The sequence below is a fragment of the Ammospiza nelsoni genome, chromosome 17 (assembly GCF_027579445.1).
Source record: "Ammospiza nelsoni isolate bAmmNel1 chromosome 17, bAmmNel1.pri, whole genome shotgun sequence".
Lineage (NCBI taxonomy): Eukaryota > Metazoa > Chordata > Aves > Passeriformes > Passerellidae > Ammospiza > Ammospiza nelsoni.
In genome coordinates this window covers 16,270,424-16,288,093 of record NC_080649.1, presented here as the reverse complement: position 1 = coordinate 16,288,093, position 17,670 = coordinate 16,270,424, and the positions used below count along the sequence as shown (strand labels likewise).

The window sequence follows — 17,670 nt, the reverse complement described above, 5'->3', positions numbered from 1 at the left end:
TCTGCCAGGGTACTGTATTTTCTGCATATCTGTAAGATTTTGGGGAGGTTTTTTGCTGATACAGTGCCAAATTATCCACTGGACAGGGGTAAAAGGTAAACTTTAGTAAAAACAAATCAAGGTACCTATACCTCACAACAATGTGGTGCCAAAATTAATAGCCTTTAGGTAGCCTCCTATTTAGAACAAAATGGGTGATGGGTAGGGATCAGAGCAGCAGAATGGTTTAGTAAAAGTCTGATGATTCTTCTGAAAACTGTGTTGAGGATTTGCAACCACTCCTCAGTGCACTGATGGGTCATAAATGCTCTGACCAGCCTCACCTAGGAACTGCACCTACCCACTGGTCCCAGGGCTCCCTTTGACCTCAGGCCTATGCCTTCAGCTCTTTGCTAAGATGCACCTGTCTTCAGTCCTGTCTCCTGCTGTTCATGGGTAGCACTGGGACCAAATTCACACCCTTGCTTTGTCTGGGGCTGCTGACAGGGCTCACTACCAGTGATCTGAGCCTCACTGCTCAGAGCCTGTGGGATTCGGATTGCTGAGGTTACCTCTGTTTGTCCTCCCTTTGGGGGGGCAGCCCTGCCTCCTCAAATACTTGACAAAATTAGAACTGAAAGAAACTTGAGGTTTTAAAATGGAATTCAGAACTGAGGTTTTATTGGACAAATGCACCTTTTCCCTATTCCTAACAGCTTAAGCCCATGTTCTCTTTTCTTGTCTTAAAACTTCTGCTGCTCTATCATCTCTCTAAACCCCCAGACCAGTAAGGTAAATGAGTCCACTCCTGGGTCAGCTGGACACATCCTCCTGGAGATCACCAGCAGGCATCTGCCTTTTGGAGAACCCAAAGCAGGTCAGGACCTCTGATATTAGGCAGAATATATGGACTGTCTCAAATAGCTGCATTGTGAGCTCACTATGAGCCAGAGCATCCATTTGTCACTACTCATGAAGCCAAGTGACAGAGCACACAGGGTAAAGTCACAATCAGTACCTGCTACCCGTGCGTTCCAGGCGGGGATCCTGACACATATCCAGCTCTGGGGTGGAATCAATGATGTCCTGGACATCGGACCACTCATCGCTGCTGCCCATCCCTAGGTAAGACAGTACAGATCACATACGGGATCAGGACTTCCAGAGAATGGTATTTCTTGAAGGGACTTTTACAGCTTTGAATATTGAGATTTGAAAATTTCGTGGTGCCATGTTCAAAGTCTTAAAATCAGAACAGAAAGTAGTTGAAGGTGGTCTCTCAGTTCCAGAGCAGGTACACCATAAGCATTCCCCTTCCCACCCCCATTCCAAAGCATCACTAAACTCATTGCCCTGAATACTCACTAAAATGGGATCAGCAGAAATATTTCATCCGTTGAAGTAAATTCTAAAACTCCTTTTTTATCTGCCAATAAAAAACTCCTCCATCCCCAGACAGCATTAGCTGAGTTTGAAGGCAACACAGTGATTTTCTGTACAGCTTCATAGAAATTACTATTGTTAGGAACTGGCACTATTTAGTTTTAACAGAAACAGGTTTTCAATACAAATTTTCAAGTCTGCACTGGTTTAGATACCCATTACAGTGAAACTTGACTTCAAAACCAATAAATGAAATCTGGTTTGTGTGTAATCTGCAACCTGAAGCCAATATTTAAAGAATAAGGAATTCCTTCCTCTTGTCAAGTCCTGTTTACTGAATACCAAACTCTTCAAAAGCCCAGACTTTAACCTATTCTGAACAAGCAACATGAACACTGTGTCTGTTCACACAAAGAATTTCTGAAAAATTAATGACCTAATTTGTGAATTACATTAGTCCCTCAATGAACTTAGATGTGACATTTTTGACCTTTCCAGACAATCTCAGTAGCCAAATATACAAAGTCCATGACAACTGAAGTGTTAATTTCTTTCAGGCTGGCATTGTGCCAACTGGCAGCAAACCCAGGCTGGAAGACAAAGTGTGATGTGGATCTGTTGCCAAAGCAGGCATCCACACCCAGCGGGTCTAACACAAGCACAGCCTTCCTCAGCTTTATTTTACCAAGCTGGGAAGTTTTTCTGCAAATACCTCTGAGTAGCATTTTTGGTAGTTCAGCTCTAAGGCACATGCATCACTGACAGACATTTTAATTACAGATGCATAAAATACATTATTAAAATTCAAGTATGTGCATCACTTCTAATCATGGAGAATTGATTTCTTATTAGGGGTGAGAAATAGCTGAAAGGTTGAATATGAAGACCACGTAAGGAAGCCATATCACACTTCCACCAAGAAAGTGGGGGAAAAAATAGTTCCACTTCACAATTGCACACATACAAAAAAGAGATTATTTTGACCCATGAAAACTGTTGATAGTAAATGAGCTTGTAAAGCAGGAACTGTAAAAATCAGGGTATTTATAGGGTATTCAAACTACTGACATCCATGCTTAGCTTTCTTGATACAAGTGTTTCATGGTCACAGCCAGACCACAATCTAACAGCAGGCTGTTCAGAACCCATATGCTTCCATGGACAACTCTCCTAGCCTCTGACAGATGGACATCTGTGACCCTGAGGGTGCCCTCAGGATAATACAGACTGGGACTCAGTCTCCTCTCCTCTCTCAGTTCTCCTTTAGTGCTACAGCAAAAGATGTTATATGTTGGTTTATGGTCTTACTTCATTAGGAACCAGCTTGTGAATGGTTATTTCTGCTTCAGTAATAACTTAGTTATAACTTCTGCTTCCCAAGGAATAACTTGGATAAGAAGATTATCAGCTGGTTCAGATGTCAACCTCATAGACCTATGTTTACCCCTGTGCTCCTGCATATTAACCTAATGACCTTTGATAAATCTTACAGTCCTTTTGTAGTTTAAGTTCACGACATGTAAAACAGATCACTTCTCATTTCTGATGGCCACTGCAAGTCTCACAGTCCAGGGTAGACCTACTCAGACACTACATGGGCACAGCTGAAGGGCTTTTATAATGTTATTAAATCATTTATTTATTTAACAGCCTGGTGCTAAAGCTTAGAGAATGGCTTTCCGGACAAAAAATAATTAATTCAAATTACTAGAAAATTGAGAGACAACAACTGTAGCTTCCACAGGTGTGGGAGTTCTTTGTATAAGAAAAAGACTTTAAAAAATCAGCTAATTTAGCTGAGAAAAACAGCTGGGTACAATTATTTTAAGCAAATCAGAGTGTGGGATAAGAGCACAGAGGGAAAATAATTATTTAATCTCACAGACAAATTTGGCATTTGAACAACTGGATATAAAATACTTACAAATAAATACAGACAGAAAACTAAATATAAGCTCTTAACTTTCATATTGATGAGATCCAGGAACAGCTTCCCAAAAGCTCAGCCTAAGACATGACTTGAGTGCTCATGAAAGAGGTTCCAAGACATGAATGCATATCACTGCAGGGAACTGAACTCAGTAACCTGTTCCCATTCTATGAATTTGTGAAATTACTCATATAACTGATGTTTTCAAAAATTTACTACGCAGAAAACTGCTAACATCCAATTAACCCTGTCTCATTCATGTACCTTTCGAAGTCAGGCTTCCTCAAATTCTATACTTACAGTGCAATCTCCCAGCCTCTCCCTGTAACAGAGTGACACAAGCACTGCTGAGTTGATTATGTTAGTGACCAAGTACCTGAGCTCCAGCTGCCATACCTATGCTGACGTTCCTCATCTCCTGTGTGACCTGGACTTCCATGTTCCGGCTGTTACGCTTTTCTCGTGCCCTCTTATTGCTCTTGGTGATGCCATTGGTGTACTCGCTGATGGGCTGGATGCTCTCATTCAGAGGGGTGACAGCAGCAGAGGGCACAGATGATGTGGGAGTGTTGGACTTGGTTCCCGTGGTGCTTGGTGTGGCAGCTGCTGAAGACTGCCCAGATTCAGACATTTCATCTTGGGGGCACTGTGGCAATTCCAGGGCAGCAGAACAGAAAGGGAAAAGCACAATTATACATTTCAGTAAGTCCCATTTGCTGGTGTATGGCTGCCTTAAAGCATTATGAGCATGGTTCTTGCTCATTGTACCAGTTACATGTCCCATTGTTTGCTGGTGACACAGGGCACTACCACCACAGTGAAGCAGCAAGTTCTCGTGCTGAGCTCAACAAGCAAATCCCACCTGTAGAAAGGGCTGATAACCTTCTTCAATAAGGCTGATAACTCCTTCAATACTGAATACTGGTCTTCACAAATCACATTGGTATGTGATCTCAAGAAAGGTGGCCTTATCACAGGAGAAAAGCACCTGTAGCTCACACTGAGTACAGTGAAAGCTGAAGGGCTTTGGCACCTGCAGCAAACTAGGCCAGTGTTTCCCAAGGCTGGAAGGCAATATGGATATTGCTCGGGAAGGATCTGAAGTGGCCTCTTAGAAGTCTTGACTGATGTCATTACTGTAAGCCACCAATACACCTAGATGAGAAAACAGCAAACTGGTTTTGCCACTAAACTGCAGAAGCAGAGTGGACACTGATCTGGGATACTCTGGCTTGTCTGACACAGGAGACCTATGTCCCCAAACCACCTTATACATAGCTCGGCAGGCATGGGTCCAGCTTGAGAACACAGCATAAACAGGTGTGGTCTCCCACTTCCAAATGGCAGGATGACAATACCCAAGAATTCAGAAAGGTGAGAAATGAACACAGGAGATGGATTCTCAGTATGGAATGTGCAAAATGGCTCTTGGTGCAAACAGACATTACAGCCCCACTTCTTGTACCATCACCTCTTGAGGAACAGGGAGTCTTCAAGGCTTTGTCAGGATTTTACACTGTAAGCTGTGTTGGTAAATTAAAGCACAATGCTTCAGTCAGACAAGGAATGCCCTGACTAGCACCGTGACCTCTCAGACTCAAAGGAGATTTCCCCACTCTTAAGGGCAGCATGCTCTAATTACTGCCTGCAGGGAGGTGACACAGTTAATGCTGAGAGTTATATGCGACAGTGAGTTGCGACTGGGTGCAGTGGCATTCACCTGCACATCCAGACCCATCTTTCATCATCACCACTGGCCTCTCTCGTCCTGTGCAAGTACTAGAGAGATCCTGGTTCTGCTCAGAGGCTGCTCTGAGCCCCCAAACCTCGAAGCTGTGACAGGGTTTCACTTTTCTCATCTGGAAGTTTCATTCTCTTGTACTAATAACAGCTTCACAACATGACAAAAACATCCAATATGGGATGAGTGAGAAGACTGAAAAAAAATGGTGATTTAACCCTTTGCAGCCTTATTTTTGTTAAATCTGGAATTTTATTAAGATCTTCCTTTAATTAGACTGGCCTCTGTATGCTTATCTTAAAATGCTCTCCTGCACACTGCACTACAGAAGTCTAAAGGTTTACACTGCACCTGCGCACTTATACTGGAAACTCAGGTTTTTTACAGTGGCCCTGCCATTAAATGCAATCCACATTTTGTGTATTTTCAGCATTGTTAGTCTAAATAGCACACACATTCCCACATGAATATCCAAACCATCTCCCTTCAATTATCCTGGTTTCAGCATCAAGACTGAGATGAGAACTTTGCACTTAGGCTGCTACATGTGAAAACCACACTTCCCACCTCTACTTCAATTTCCTGATTTAGGAGCTACTTTCCCAGTATGTAAAGAAAAAAAAAGAGTCAAAAAGGATTTTTTGATAATAAATAGGCTCCAGTAAGCTTTGGACTACCTCAACTGCAGTTTGCCTTCTGTGCTTTCAGATGTGCAAAGGGACAAAGATTATCAAGTGTGAAGTGCAACCATAAAACCTCTTTCCTCAAACAAAACTGCTGTTGGATGAAAGATTTCAGGGATGTTCTTGGACCCACTCTAAATCTATGAGAATAAGCAAAGTTCAGAAGCATCTTAGCTGTGTAAGAGACACCTAGGTGGGTCCACTCCACTTGTCATTCCTTGTTCTTATGAACCAGATGTCATTCAAAAGCCCTGGATCATCAGTGTCTATAGGGTAATATCTGTACCAGCAATATCCTGTAACTTCTTGTTTATTGACATAACCTGCCCCTTACCCTGAACATCTGAATAAGTAATCACCCCAGTCTTTCACTACTCTTTGGTTACAGATGTGAGTTTTGTACTTCCCTAGAAAACACACTTTATCAACCTTCCAACCTGCATTGGAGAAATTCCTCCCAAATGTATGTACTACCAACGTGCTCCTCTTCACAGCCCAGAAGCAGGTATCTTCCTTCTATTGTCTGAGTGCTCTGTTAATGCTAAATATCATGCTAAGAGTACAGCTCTTCTCTCCAGCACAGGAGGCATTCTCCAAAACCCACAGCTCACCCAAAGAATAATCTCCACAGCCACCACTTACCTACGGCCATACCTGTAAACCTCCTAAACATCAACTGTGTAGTAGTGACCTCCAAAATGCATTGTAAAGGCCCAACATTCATAGCAGTCATATGTCACCATGAGAAGCCACAATTGTATGGTTATAACACTGAAAGCATAGTACATAAAAACAAAAACATTAAGGACTTTAAATCTCCAAAACACTGTATAAAATAAATGTAAAGCTGAATGCAAAAATCAAATAATGACGACAACTAAAATAGAATATAGTAATAAAAAGTAAACAAGGACACTTAAAATGTAAGTACAGCCTGGCCTCATGAAGAAGGAAAGATAGTGAGAATTGTCAGGTACATACTGGGAAGGTGAGTCATGTGTGAGTGATGTCAGCAAAATATCAGACCTTTGAAGAAGAGGCTCATGGGAAATGCATGGACCATGCGTAGCCTAATCTGTCAGACCAATCTCTGAATAGCGGAGAGGAGACCCCTGAATGGCAGAGCAGAGCTCAAGATGTGCCAGGCAGCCCCATGAGCTGCTGCAGTGCAGGTGCAACACTGTGAGGATTTTGGAAGACCTGGTGCAGAAGGCAGAGCAGTAATGGTGACAGATGTACTGAAGGTAGACAGTGCAAGTCTAGAGCAGTGACTAGGCATAAGAGTAAGAATGTAAGACCTTTAAGCACAGTGCAAGAATTGGGCATTCAGAGAGGATAAGAAGGAGCCCTTTTTAGTGAATACAGGAAGGCCAGGAGATCAGAAAAAAATGACAAACACTTTAAGGGCAAGTGCAACCCAATGCCTGGCCCCACCTGAGTTGCAGAACCACTGCTCTTATCAAAGTGGAGAGAAGGGACAGGTTCTACCATGTCCTCTCTGAAATAAGCTATTAATAAGTGAAGGATTTCTCTTCACTCAATCCCTAACTGCCTCCACATACATCCCTCTCAACTTGGGGCCAGCCAAGTAAAGGAGATTAACCCTGAGACAAAGCAGCATGAGGAGCTGTGTCAAATCCTTCCTGCATCATATGCCAGATCTGAAGAAGAATACCCTCCCACATCTAGCAGCGCTACTATGGGAGCAAACACAAAGGGAGAGGCTGCAAAGGGTTACGGACACAGATTGTCTCTAGCTTAATGAAAATGTGAGATGTTAGCAACAGTGAAGGAGTGGGAAACCCTTGCTCTGTGATGGTCTAGAAAACCTTGTAGCTGGAGTTGGACTGCAGCTGGCCGAGGTCACTCAGGTGCCAGTGGTCTAGTGTTGGGACGATCTTGGCCCCTATCTGTCCACGTACCATGCCATCAGCGAGGGGGAAGACATTCAGGGAGTTGGGACGTTCCTTCCTGCTAAAGAGACAAACAGGGAGAGAGAGGAAAATGTGTTAGCTGTGTACATCATGGTTCTGATAGAAAACAACAGCGCACTAGTGTATATGAAATACTAGTTACTAGAAACTGGACTGCAACTGTTACCCTCACATGGCAGCTGTCTGAACTCTGAACTCCCACACTTCCCTGGTGCTGGCTCTCAGTCCCATGGTGTTACTGCTAGAGTAACACCTTCTCCTGGGGAAACTCTAAGATAGAGGGGGTCAGTGGCCATTAACAGGTACAACTGACTGCTCAATCAGTATGAGAAATTTGGAGAAACATGAAAGTGCAGCCAATTTAAGTCAGTGCTTCTGAGAAACAAAAGTACTGGAGGAAAATAAGCCACGGCAAACAACTCTCACAGCAAGAAAATAAAAGCTCCATAGCTACTAGAGATGTCACCACAGGGAGAGGAATAAGGCTTTTAAGTGTCATCTACATGAAACTTATGACATTCCACCCCAAATCTGGTGAGCTTCAACAACAGGAACCAGAGGGGTTGGATCACTTCCAATTCTAAGCAAGGAAGAGAGTACTTGTATTCATTGATCTCCCTTGATACCCATATTACAATGCACTCACAATTCAAAAACTAAACAAATATATAAATAAATGCAACATGCATATTGCTAGGTGTCTCTAAGTGTGTTCTGTTCATCCTCTCCTTTCTGGCAACTGCAGGGACTCACTAGTGCAGGTCTGATTCTGAACAAAAAAGCTGGCACAGATTTTGAGACCAAGCTTCAGTGGGAGAAAATTTAGAGAAAGCAGAGGAGGTGGAAAGGCTGTGGCACCAGCTTGCCAAACCCAGCCCCTGCCGAGCTGAACTAAAATGATTCTCTGTGTGATGTGCATCCATACTTGGACTCAATCCTGTTTCACCTATTCCTGCACAGGGCTTCTGCTTAATCTTGGGAGTGTGATGACACCTGCTCTTCTGTAGCACGCCGTTAGTAACAGCAGACCTCCACCTGCCTTTCTGTAATGATCATCAGCATTGGGTGTCATGCCCAGGCTGGGAAACAAGGGCAGCCACCTCACCTGTGACCACAGCAAACAACTGCTACAGGGCCCCTGGGACAGAGCAAACACACTAACACAGGGAGTGGTAGACCAGCCAGCTCTTTTAGGAAGGACAGAGATGGAGTGTCCAGCAGAGGAGACAGTGTTTGCTGAGAGAAACCACAGTGCCCAACCTTCTCACTCTAAGCACTGCCCAGCCACCACAGCATGATGCACTGCTGCATCAGTGCCTACCTCAAATAGGCAAAAAGGCCTCCTGTGGCCTGTCCTGGATAGGCAAGATGGGGTAGAAAGGTATTTCCAGCATGGCCTGCTTCGCATGCACTTTTCCTAGGAATCTGCACTAAAATCCTCTCCTGAAGATGCTAGACTCATACATGGAAGTTTCATATACAAACCCTCTCAGAGAGGAGGCATGTAACTGGATTTTGGAGGAACACAAATCACTGATAAAACATCATTAACGTTCTCACAGGTAACAAGCAATAGAACAAGAGAAAATGTCCTCAAGTTGTACCAGGGTAGATTCAGGTTGGATATTGCAGAAAATTTTTTTCACTCAAAGACTGGTTAATCATGGAAACCTGTTGCTCAGGGCAGTAATGGAGTCACAATCCCCAGAAGCATTCAAAAGGCATGTGGATGTGGCACTTTGCAATATGATTTACTGGGTGTGAGGGCATCCAGTTGAAGGTCAGATTTGATGACCTTGGAGGTCTTTTCCAACCATAATGATTCTATCATTCTCCACAGATTCAAACCCAGACTTCTATGTGATAGGAATTGTCAGTTTCCTTATAACTTCTCCTTTCCACTACCAAAGGCATCTCGCTATTTGTGACTTAAATAACCACTGAAGGTTTAGTGAAAACATTCTACTGCTGTTTGTCCCAGTTTATGACTGTAACTTGCCACTTACATCTGCTCCTACTAGGTCGTGGATGCCAAAGGACAATTACCTTTGCCTGTCTGCTGTAGGTACTTCTCTTTATCCCACTGCTATCATTCCAAGGACCTGAAAGCTTCTAACAGCTGGATTTCAAGTTTCTACAAAAGCTTACTAGGCAAATTTTTCCCCTCCTAGGAAATCTTCACCCTGGTGCTGATACAAGCACCATATAAAGTAGAGTTAATTATGTGGAAGAGATCATAAAGGCATTCAAAACTTCAAATCAGAACCACTTTATGCTACAATATCAGAAAATTCTTAGTTATACAGTTTAAGAAATAACCCAAGGATCTCTAAGAGTCTACTTCCAAAATAATCTCTCTTTTTATGCAGAGAACAAAAAACTTGGGCCATTTTTTGAGATGCTTTAACCATTAGGTTTATATCTTTCCTTTTCTTCAGGACCAAATTACAGTTTTAAGAGAGTCTTGCTTTCACAGGTCTATGGAGCAGAAGAAAGTTTCCTATAACGTTCATAGGACAGTCCTTGTCAAACCAGTGGTGCAGCCAGAATATCCTAGTGACTACGCTGCAATGACTTGACATAACTCACTGACAGCACTGAGACATAAAAGCTGCCCCCCAAAATATGCTGACAGACATTAAATTATATGTTTTCTTTTTTGTTAATATGTAAACATACATACTTAACACACAAGGAAATACAGGAGCGGAGCCACCAAATGGAGAGGAAATGTGTGAATTTCACAGTCCCTGTTAAAGAGGCACAGGGTCTCTATAGCATCAGAAGCTGTAGAATCTCCAGGAAAGAATTTTAGCACAGACTGTTAGGAAATTTCCTTGATGAGTTTCTTTGGAAACACCTTCAAGCCTCTCTAAAACCTCCCAGGAAAGGGGAAGGAAGAGCTAGCTCTAGTTTTGCAGTCCTGAAGTTGGCTACCAAATTTAAATGCAAATAAATTTAAAGTATCCTGATTTAGACTCATCCCGGTCTAAACTTTAAGTGCTGCAGTTGCTCTCACATACCCAAATCTTTCCAGGATCAGCCAGGGTGAGTCTTAACACTTGATAGTTCCACCTTGAGTTACAAGGTGAACAGCGCACTCTCCAATAAAGGCTTGCAGTAGCCAAAACCTGAATTAGGATGTTCTACAAGCAACATCCTAAAGTTTACAAAACATAACAAAACTACAGTTTGTTTGCCAGCATTTAAAGAGGAGAAGTAATCTTTTTGAAGGCTCTGTGCACAGCACTCCCTGCCCAATCATCAGCCAAAAGTGCCATTGGAAACTTACTGACACAGACATTTGTTCTACTTCCACTCAAAAATCAGGCATGGCTTGCTCTCTAGTGTTAAATAAGAGAGAAGAAATTTATTGGAACCTGAGGGAATTGCATGAAGCTGTGCCAGGGGAGTTTTAGGTTGAATTTCAGGAAAATGCTCTTCCCCCATATGGTGGTGGGCAATGAACAGGCTCCTCAGGGAATGGTCACAACCCCGAGGCTGCCAGAGCTCCAGAAGCATTTGGACAACGCTCTGAGGCACAGGATGGGATTGTTGGGGTGTCTGTGGAGGGGCAGGAGCTGGATTTGATAATCCTTATGGGCCCCTCCCAAATCAGGATATTCTACGATTCTACGTATCTATGATTCTATGACTTTTAAAACATTAGGGGATGTGAAGTGTAAACATCCCATCCCAGACATCTGATCCTGTTTTGGGAACAAACTTGCGTGTCTTCTGCATTTGCACGCACAAGCTTCTCCCTGCTGTGTTATCCCAGCTTCATGGCTCCCTCAGCACCCCTGAACCAGCAAGTCCAGCACAGGTGCCAGTGGACACAGAGAGCAAATATGCCAGTACAATACATTCCCAGCATCACACTGTCACCACTCCACAGCAACCTACAACACTTGGATTAATGAAGTTCAGATGCAGCAATAGGATTTACCTTTTCCTCCAGGACTGGCGATGACTGCAGTGACAAACATAACAGCCAAACAGCAGCAATTCCACAAAAAGCAAGACAAAAAGAACAACCATTAGAGAGCAAATGTCATGCAAACATGCAACCTAACACAGACACAAGGTACATGTGCACTGCAACCCCCATGCCACATGGAAGTAGGTACTGTGGATGTGACAGCCTGGTCAGAGAATGAGAAAACTTAGTAAGTTTTCCCAGAATTGGTCTGACAGACTTTAGGGAGTTGAAGATAAACAATGATAGCTTATTTTCATAAACAACCTGCAGGTAGTGTTTTCCTACTCTCTGTTTTCTTGGTTTCCTCAACAATTGCTTATAAGAAGGGCATCTAGTTAATTAGCCAATTAGATTAAATGTATTGATTTATTGATCAACCAGGTCTATCTGTATCAGAACAATGTATAAAACAGGACCTGAAGTAAAGAGGTGAGCTTTATGCAAACCAGCCTTCTGGAGAGTCTGTGTCGTTTCTTACTCAATAGTGACAGGTACAAAGTCATTACACCTCTTGGATGGCCATTGATACACACCACCCCCACAAAAGTTGCAGCAAAAACTTCTCCCTAACCCCATTTATTTTAAATAAATGCACCCAAATTTGTTTTGCAGGTCATGAGAAATTATGCCTATCCCCCCACCCAGTGCACTAAGATCCACAAACACTGGTGGTGTTCCTCCCTCCAGCTGTGCAATTATATCAAAACACACCGGGCCCAGGTGCTGTGCACAAGCACAACAAACAGAGCTACACACACACACCCCCAAAAACACACACACACACACACACACACACACACACACACACACACACACACACACGCGCAAAGCTGAAAATTAACTGAAAACTCCCATTTCCCACTGGTAGCTCCTAGACTTGGATCACAGTCCCATCATGGGCTTTTCACAGACATACAGTGTTTCTCTCCAAGGACACTAGCAATGTGCCACACTTAAAGGATAAAAGACAAACTTCTCTGACATGAAAAGGTAATTCTTGATGAAAATTTTGCCCTTCATCAGCTGAGATGGGCAGTGTTGTAGATACTACCAGCAACACTTTTCACTGGAATGTTAACATAAAGCTACAATTAATATCAGCTTATTCAAGAGTTAGGGAAGTAAAATCTTTTAAGCTTTTTAGAAAGGAAGAAATTAAAACCGATTTTTACTATGCAGTCCAACTCCGAATTGGACTTCAACGAGACTTGTGGCTCCCTTTCAACTCAGGAGATTCTATGATTCTATGACTCAAAGCTGGCAGGTGCACACAGGACTCACTCTTTAAAAGAGAGATGTTCTAAGTTTGCTTTTGCCTATGGTACTTTTAGATTTTACTGTAAGCACTTCCACAGATATATTCTTACTTCCAGAAGTGTAAGCTGGGAGAGAAACAAGCCTAACACACTTATCCCATTCCATCTCTAAGATTAGGATCAGATCATGTTCTGGGAACTCACTCTGGATTTCCAGACTGAGGGGATCGAAAAGAAGGAAGAAAAACAGTCTGGTAAGAGAAATTTTATGAACAGATGAGCACTTACAAGCTACTGGTTCCTTTTAGACCATGTCCTCTCAAGCTCTCTACATCCCTTATCTGCCCAGGAAAGCTAACATCTAGCTTTTTTATTTTCTCAATTGATTCCTATATTTTAGACAATTTATTTCTACTCAGAACCCAAACACTGCAAGAAGGGAGGAAAATCCCTTTCTTGGACATAAGTGGGATTTTTGGTGACTGATAGAAAGCTTCCTCTGAAAGAACAACATGAAAAAATCCTGTAATGGCTAATGCATTTAATTGCTACGGTTTTGCTGCCTATCCCACATACAAAGACATGCAAGCACACAAACATTTTGTTTGACACCATCTATTCTATGGATAAACTTTTACACACTACTTAAGAACATGAACGTGTTTTCCAGAGGCCCCGTCAATAGCAGCATGATAAAGCCTCACCTTTGTAAAACAACAGAGAAAGCACCTCACCATCAAGTACCCACAACTCACCCAGAACCCATTAACACAGAGCTTCAGCTACAATCCATGTCACCAGGGAAAGATCCTGCTCTGTTTTCTCTCTCAAATGCACACACTCAGTGTGTAAGTTCCCAGGTGACACGTGTCACATGGAAAGGTCATGGCCCTACCTTCTCCCAGGTACACTGCCCTCAGTTTGGTTATTTCCTCCAACTTGCTGCATCTTAGATCGCTCAATGTGTTCCACATAGGTCTGGATCATCTGTGAGGAGAGAAAAATCCATGAGGCAAAGAGATGAGAAGGAAAGACTCATTTTCTGTTTTTGTTTAATTTTCTGTGGTATCCACTTCCAGTCCCCTGGGTTTTTCTGCAGACTTCCTTGTTTTTACTGTTGCCTTCTAAGCTGATGATGTAAGTGAATAGTCTAATCTGATAGAAAACTTGTCAGCAAATAGTGTTCGAAATCACTTCAGCTGAATCTCACAACCAAAGAGCCTTGAAAAAACAACATAAGTCTAGAGGCTCATTGGCAATGGGAGATGAGGTAGCAGGGCACTATGCACAGCATCACAGAACAGCTCAGATTGGAAGGAATGTCTGATGGTCCGTTAGTCCACCCCCTGCTGAAACAGGGTCACACAGAACGGCCACAGGACCGCATCCAGGTGGCTTATGAATATCTCCAAGGAAACTCCAACACTCCTCTGAACAACCTGTGCCAGAGCTAATTGCCCTTGCAGGAAAGCAGTTTTTACTACTTTGTTCAGAGTGAATTTTCTGTGTTGTAGTTTCTGCCAGCTCCATTGGGTACCAGTGAACACAGCCTGTCTCCATCCTGTTTACAACCTCCAGTCAGGTACTTCTGATGTTCCCAACTTCAGAAGCACTAGTCATCACTAGGATTGTAAAGCTGAGTTCTTTGACATGATATAGTCATGTAGATATAGACAAAGAACTTATTTATTTAGAAAGATAATATCTTACCTCTGTGTGACGCTGATGCAGAGCATTATACTCCTTCTTCATTTCCGATTCACGTTCTTCCAGCCGAGAAACTGCCAAGAGAAGATTCTCAACTATCAGCTAACATGCCTGGCACACAAAATGAACTATTTGAGAAACAAAGCCTATTTTTTTTAGAAATTAATTTACACCTACTGAATAAAACAAACAGAATTGTGGGTTTTGGTCTTTATTACACTCTTAGTTCATGGGTACCTGCATGTTCCCAATACCAGTGATTTTGCACTATAAATGCAATAAAACCACAGAAGTTTTTCAGCAGTAGCCTGGTGCCCTGTAAGCATCTTAGTTTGGCAACAATTTGTTGTCCTCTGGGACTGGCTCTTCTGGCTACTTGAGGAGCAGGAGTACTGGACGAAACACCAACAAATTCTGAGGGGAACTTCAATGCCTGCACTTATTAAGGAAGTATTTGTAAAACAAATACATAAACTAAGTAACTAACTAACTAAATAATTAGTGTGATGATTTTTATAAGAATGGAAGATTCTACAAGGAGAAACTGGAAACCAGGTTTCAAAGGCCCAAATCTTACACCTTGCATCTAGAGAGACGGACCACAAAAGAGAAGAAATGTAGCCTTTACTGAATTAGTGTGGGTACATCCCACCCTTGGGAAAGCCCAGAATTTTACATCAAAGTAAGTGATAACCAGATATTTTAGGCTTTGCACAAATTACACTAAACCAAAAAAAAAGTATGAAGATTATTTTTAAAGTAGTACTGTATATGTGTGGAAGGCATGTGTATAATGGTGTCTGGTGCACAGCTTTGCTTACTCTGGTCTGCATAGTTTTTGGTCTTCAGCTCCAGCTGTCGAGTCTGAAATTCAAGGTGTTCCACTTGGATTTGTAGTTCTTTCTTCTCCTGTTCCAGTGCATCTTCAAACTCTATGAACTTCTGCATAGGGAAGAAGTGGAGAAGGAGGCACACATGAGGATTACATGCAAAAAGGGTTTGCCCTACCATGACCCTTCCTCTACTCAAAAAATCGAAATTTGAGAGAATATAAAGTGAGGGAATATAAATTACAAAATCAGAAATAAGAATTTTTAAGTACTGTAGGTAGCACAACAGCACTTTACCAAGGTGAAGAATCTATTTTATATTAGAAACTTATTGTTATTTTTGATGTATAATAAACATAGAAACTATGGTCCAACATAAGTTCTGTAAACCAGCACAACTTTATCATCTTCAGCAATGCTGGTCTTCTTTGTGCCAGGCTGAATTTTAATTCCTGTTAATTTGATGTCACAGAAGAAAAATTTTATTTACAATCATGTATTTAAAAATAGCTATGTCAGAAACCTTCAGACTAACTCTTTTAATGATGCAAATGTAGAGAGCTCCATCCAAAATTCCTGTGGGGGGACAAGTCTTGCAGAAATGTGCAAGTCTTTTGGAAAACTAAGCTCCAACACTCCCATTATCACCAACACAGAGGCAGCTGCACGCAGCAGTGTGACCCCGGCACAGGACACTGGACCAAAAGAAAAGTCTTAGAGATACACTCATTTCACAACGAAAACACAACAGGAAAATACCGGATTTCAGGGTGTTCTTTCTGTAAACTGTCACTTCTTGCCCGCAAGCTTTAGTCACTCCCTGCTGTGGACACCAGCACACAAGAGTAGAGTAAAACATGTGGAACATTCTGTTCAGCTCCACTGTGGGATATTACACAACTCATGGTAGGAACTGGAACCACAGGGGCTCCATATAATGAAATATCACAGAGTATCATATAATACCATTAAATAATATAATATATAATAAAGCATCATATCATATAATAAAGTATCATATATAATATCATATAATAAAGCATCATGAAATATTTAAACTAAGCAGGATCCCTGGGAAGTCAATGCAACTCCACATCTCTGCAGGACCAGCCTGGTTCTTGTGTCATACATGGTTATCAGAGGTCTTCTGCAGAATACACTAATGCAATAATGACCCATAGCCCACACATCTAGGTTTAGAAACAGCTGCTTCTAGTACCATCCCAGACACAAATGGTTGGGAAAGTCTCTAAGGCCCAGAGAATACATGCCTCTCTCCAGCAAACCAAGCCTGAATGTTATCACCAGGCTCACAGGGCCACAGTACTGCAAAGCTATCCCACCAGCTGCAGTACACATCCTGGCCTGGCTTATACACCTAAAAATTCAAGTCTTGTTGCATTACTCCTGAATAGTTCCACCCAACAAAGCCAAAAGTACAGCATTATTTGCACCACCCAGTCCAGTAACTAGAACACCTAGCTGAGCTGCATGAGCATGGTTGGGAGCAGCCCTGGATCTGGAGCTGCTGAGGATGACAGTGAGAAGGAAATTAAGCCATGCAGGCTTTAATCCACCCTTAAAAATGTTTATGGGCCAAGAGGAGCCCACAGGAATTAAGAGGAGCCTGTGAAGAGCTCACAAGGCTTTGCTTCTGACCCTGCCTCTCTCTCTCCATCTGTTTGCCAAATCCTCCTGAGGTCCAGGCCCATTAGATTCACCAGCACATGCACACTGGCTGGAGAAACCTCCTCTGTCTAAAAGCATGGATAATGGGGAGGAAAAACTCTCTCCACTCTCTCCTTCTGCCCTCTGCATGGGGGAAGGGTTCTCTCACAAACTCAGAGGCATGAGAATTTCAATTTAACAAATTAAAGCCTTTACTTCAAAAGAGACAGATACTGGTAAGAATCTTTTTTTGGCAAAGACTCTCAGGGAAACTAACACATTTAAATGCTCAGTAAGATTATTTTGTTAAATTCTGCAGATGAACCAGTCTGCACTGCTGCACTCTCAGGGTAAACCTCTGCCCATTCCCTACCGCTTTTACTGGAATTATTAGCAGGGACAGTGGAACCATCATTATAAACTGGATCCTCTCTGCAGATGACTGAAAGCCACGTTATTTATGATTCTTGCAAACTTTTAAAATTGCTCAGTAAATTCCTGGAGCAGTGACTCAGTTTGCATTCCTACATATCTGTATTTATAGAAACAATCAAACACACTTTAGCCATTTCTTGCT

The 17,670-nt window shown here is 42.3% G+C and overlaps 1 protein-coding gene across 25 annotated transcripts in view; it reads right to left on the bottom strand.

The window, feature by feature from the left end:
• The window catches only part of MAPK8IP3 (mitogen-activated protein kinase 8 interacting protein 3), a 73,577-nt gene that overhangs the window by 33,887 nt on the left and 22,020 nt on the right, over window positions 1–17,670 (bottom strand). For 10 of the 25 annotated variants that reach the window (XM_059484755.1, XM_059484756.1, XM_059484759.1 and 7 more), the window contains exons 2-8: window positions 15,417–15,537; window positions 14,599–14,669; window positions 13,784–13,875; window positions 11,600–11,623; window positions 7,546–7,690; window positions 3,689–3,938; window positions 998–1,100 (exon numbers count right to left, since the gene is read on the bottom strand). In XM_059484755.1, coding sequence (XP_059340738.1) covers window positions 998–1,100; window positions 3,689–3,938; window positions 7,546–7,690; window positions 11,600–11,623; window positions 13,784–13,875; window positions 14,599–14,669; window positions 15,417–15,537 — 806 coding nt within the window. The remainder of the gene's footprint in view (window positions 1–997; window positions 1,101–3,688; window positions 3,939–7,545; window positions 7,691–11,599; window positions 11,624–13,783; window positions 13,876–14,598; window positions 14,670–15,416; window positions 15,538–17,670) is intronic. The other 15 variants (XM_059484760.1, XM_059484765.1, XM_059484772.1 and 12 more) reach the window with 7 other exon arrangements.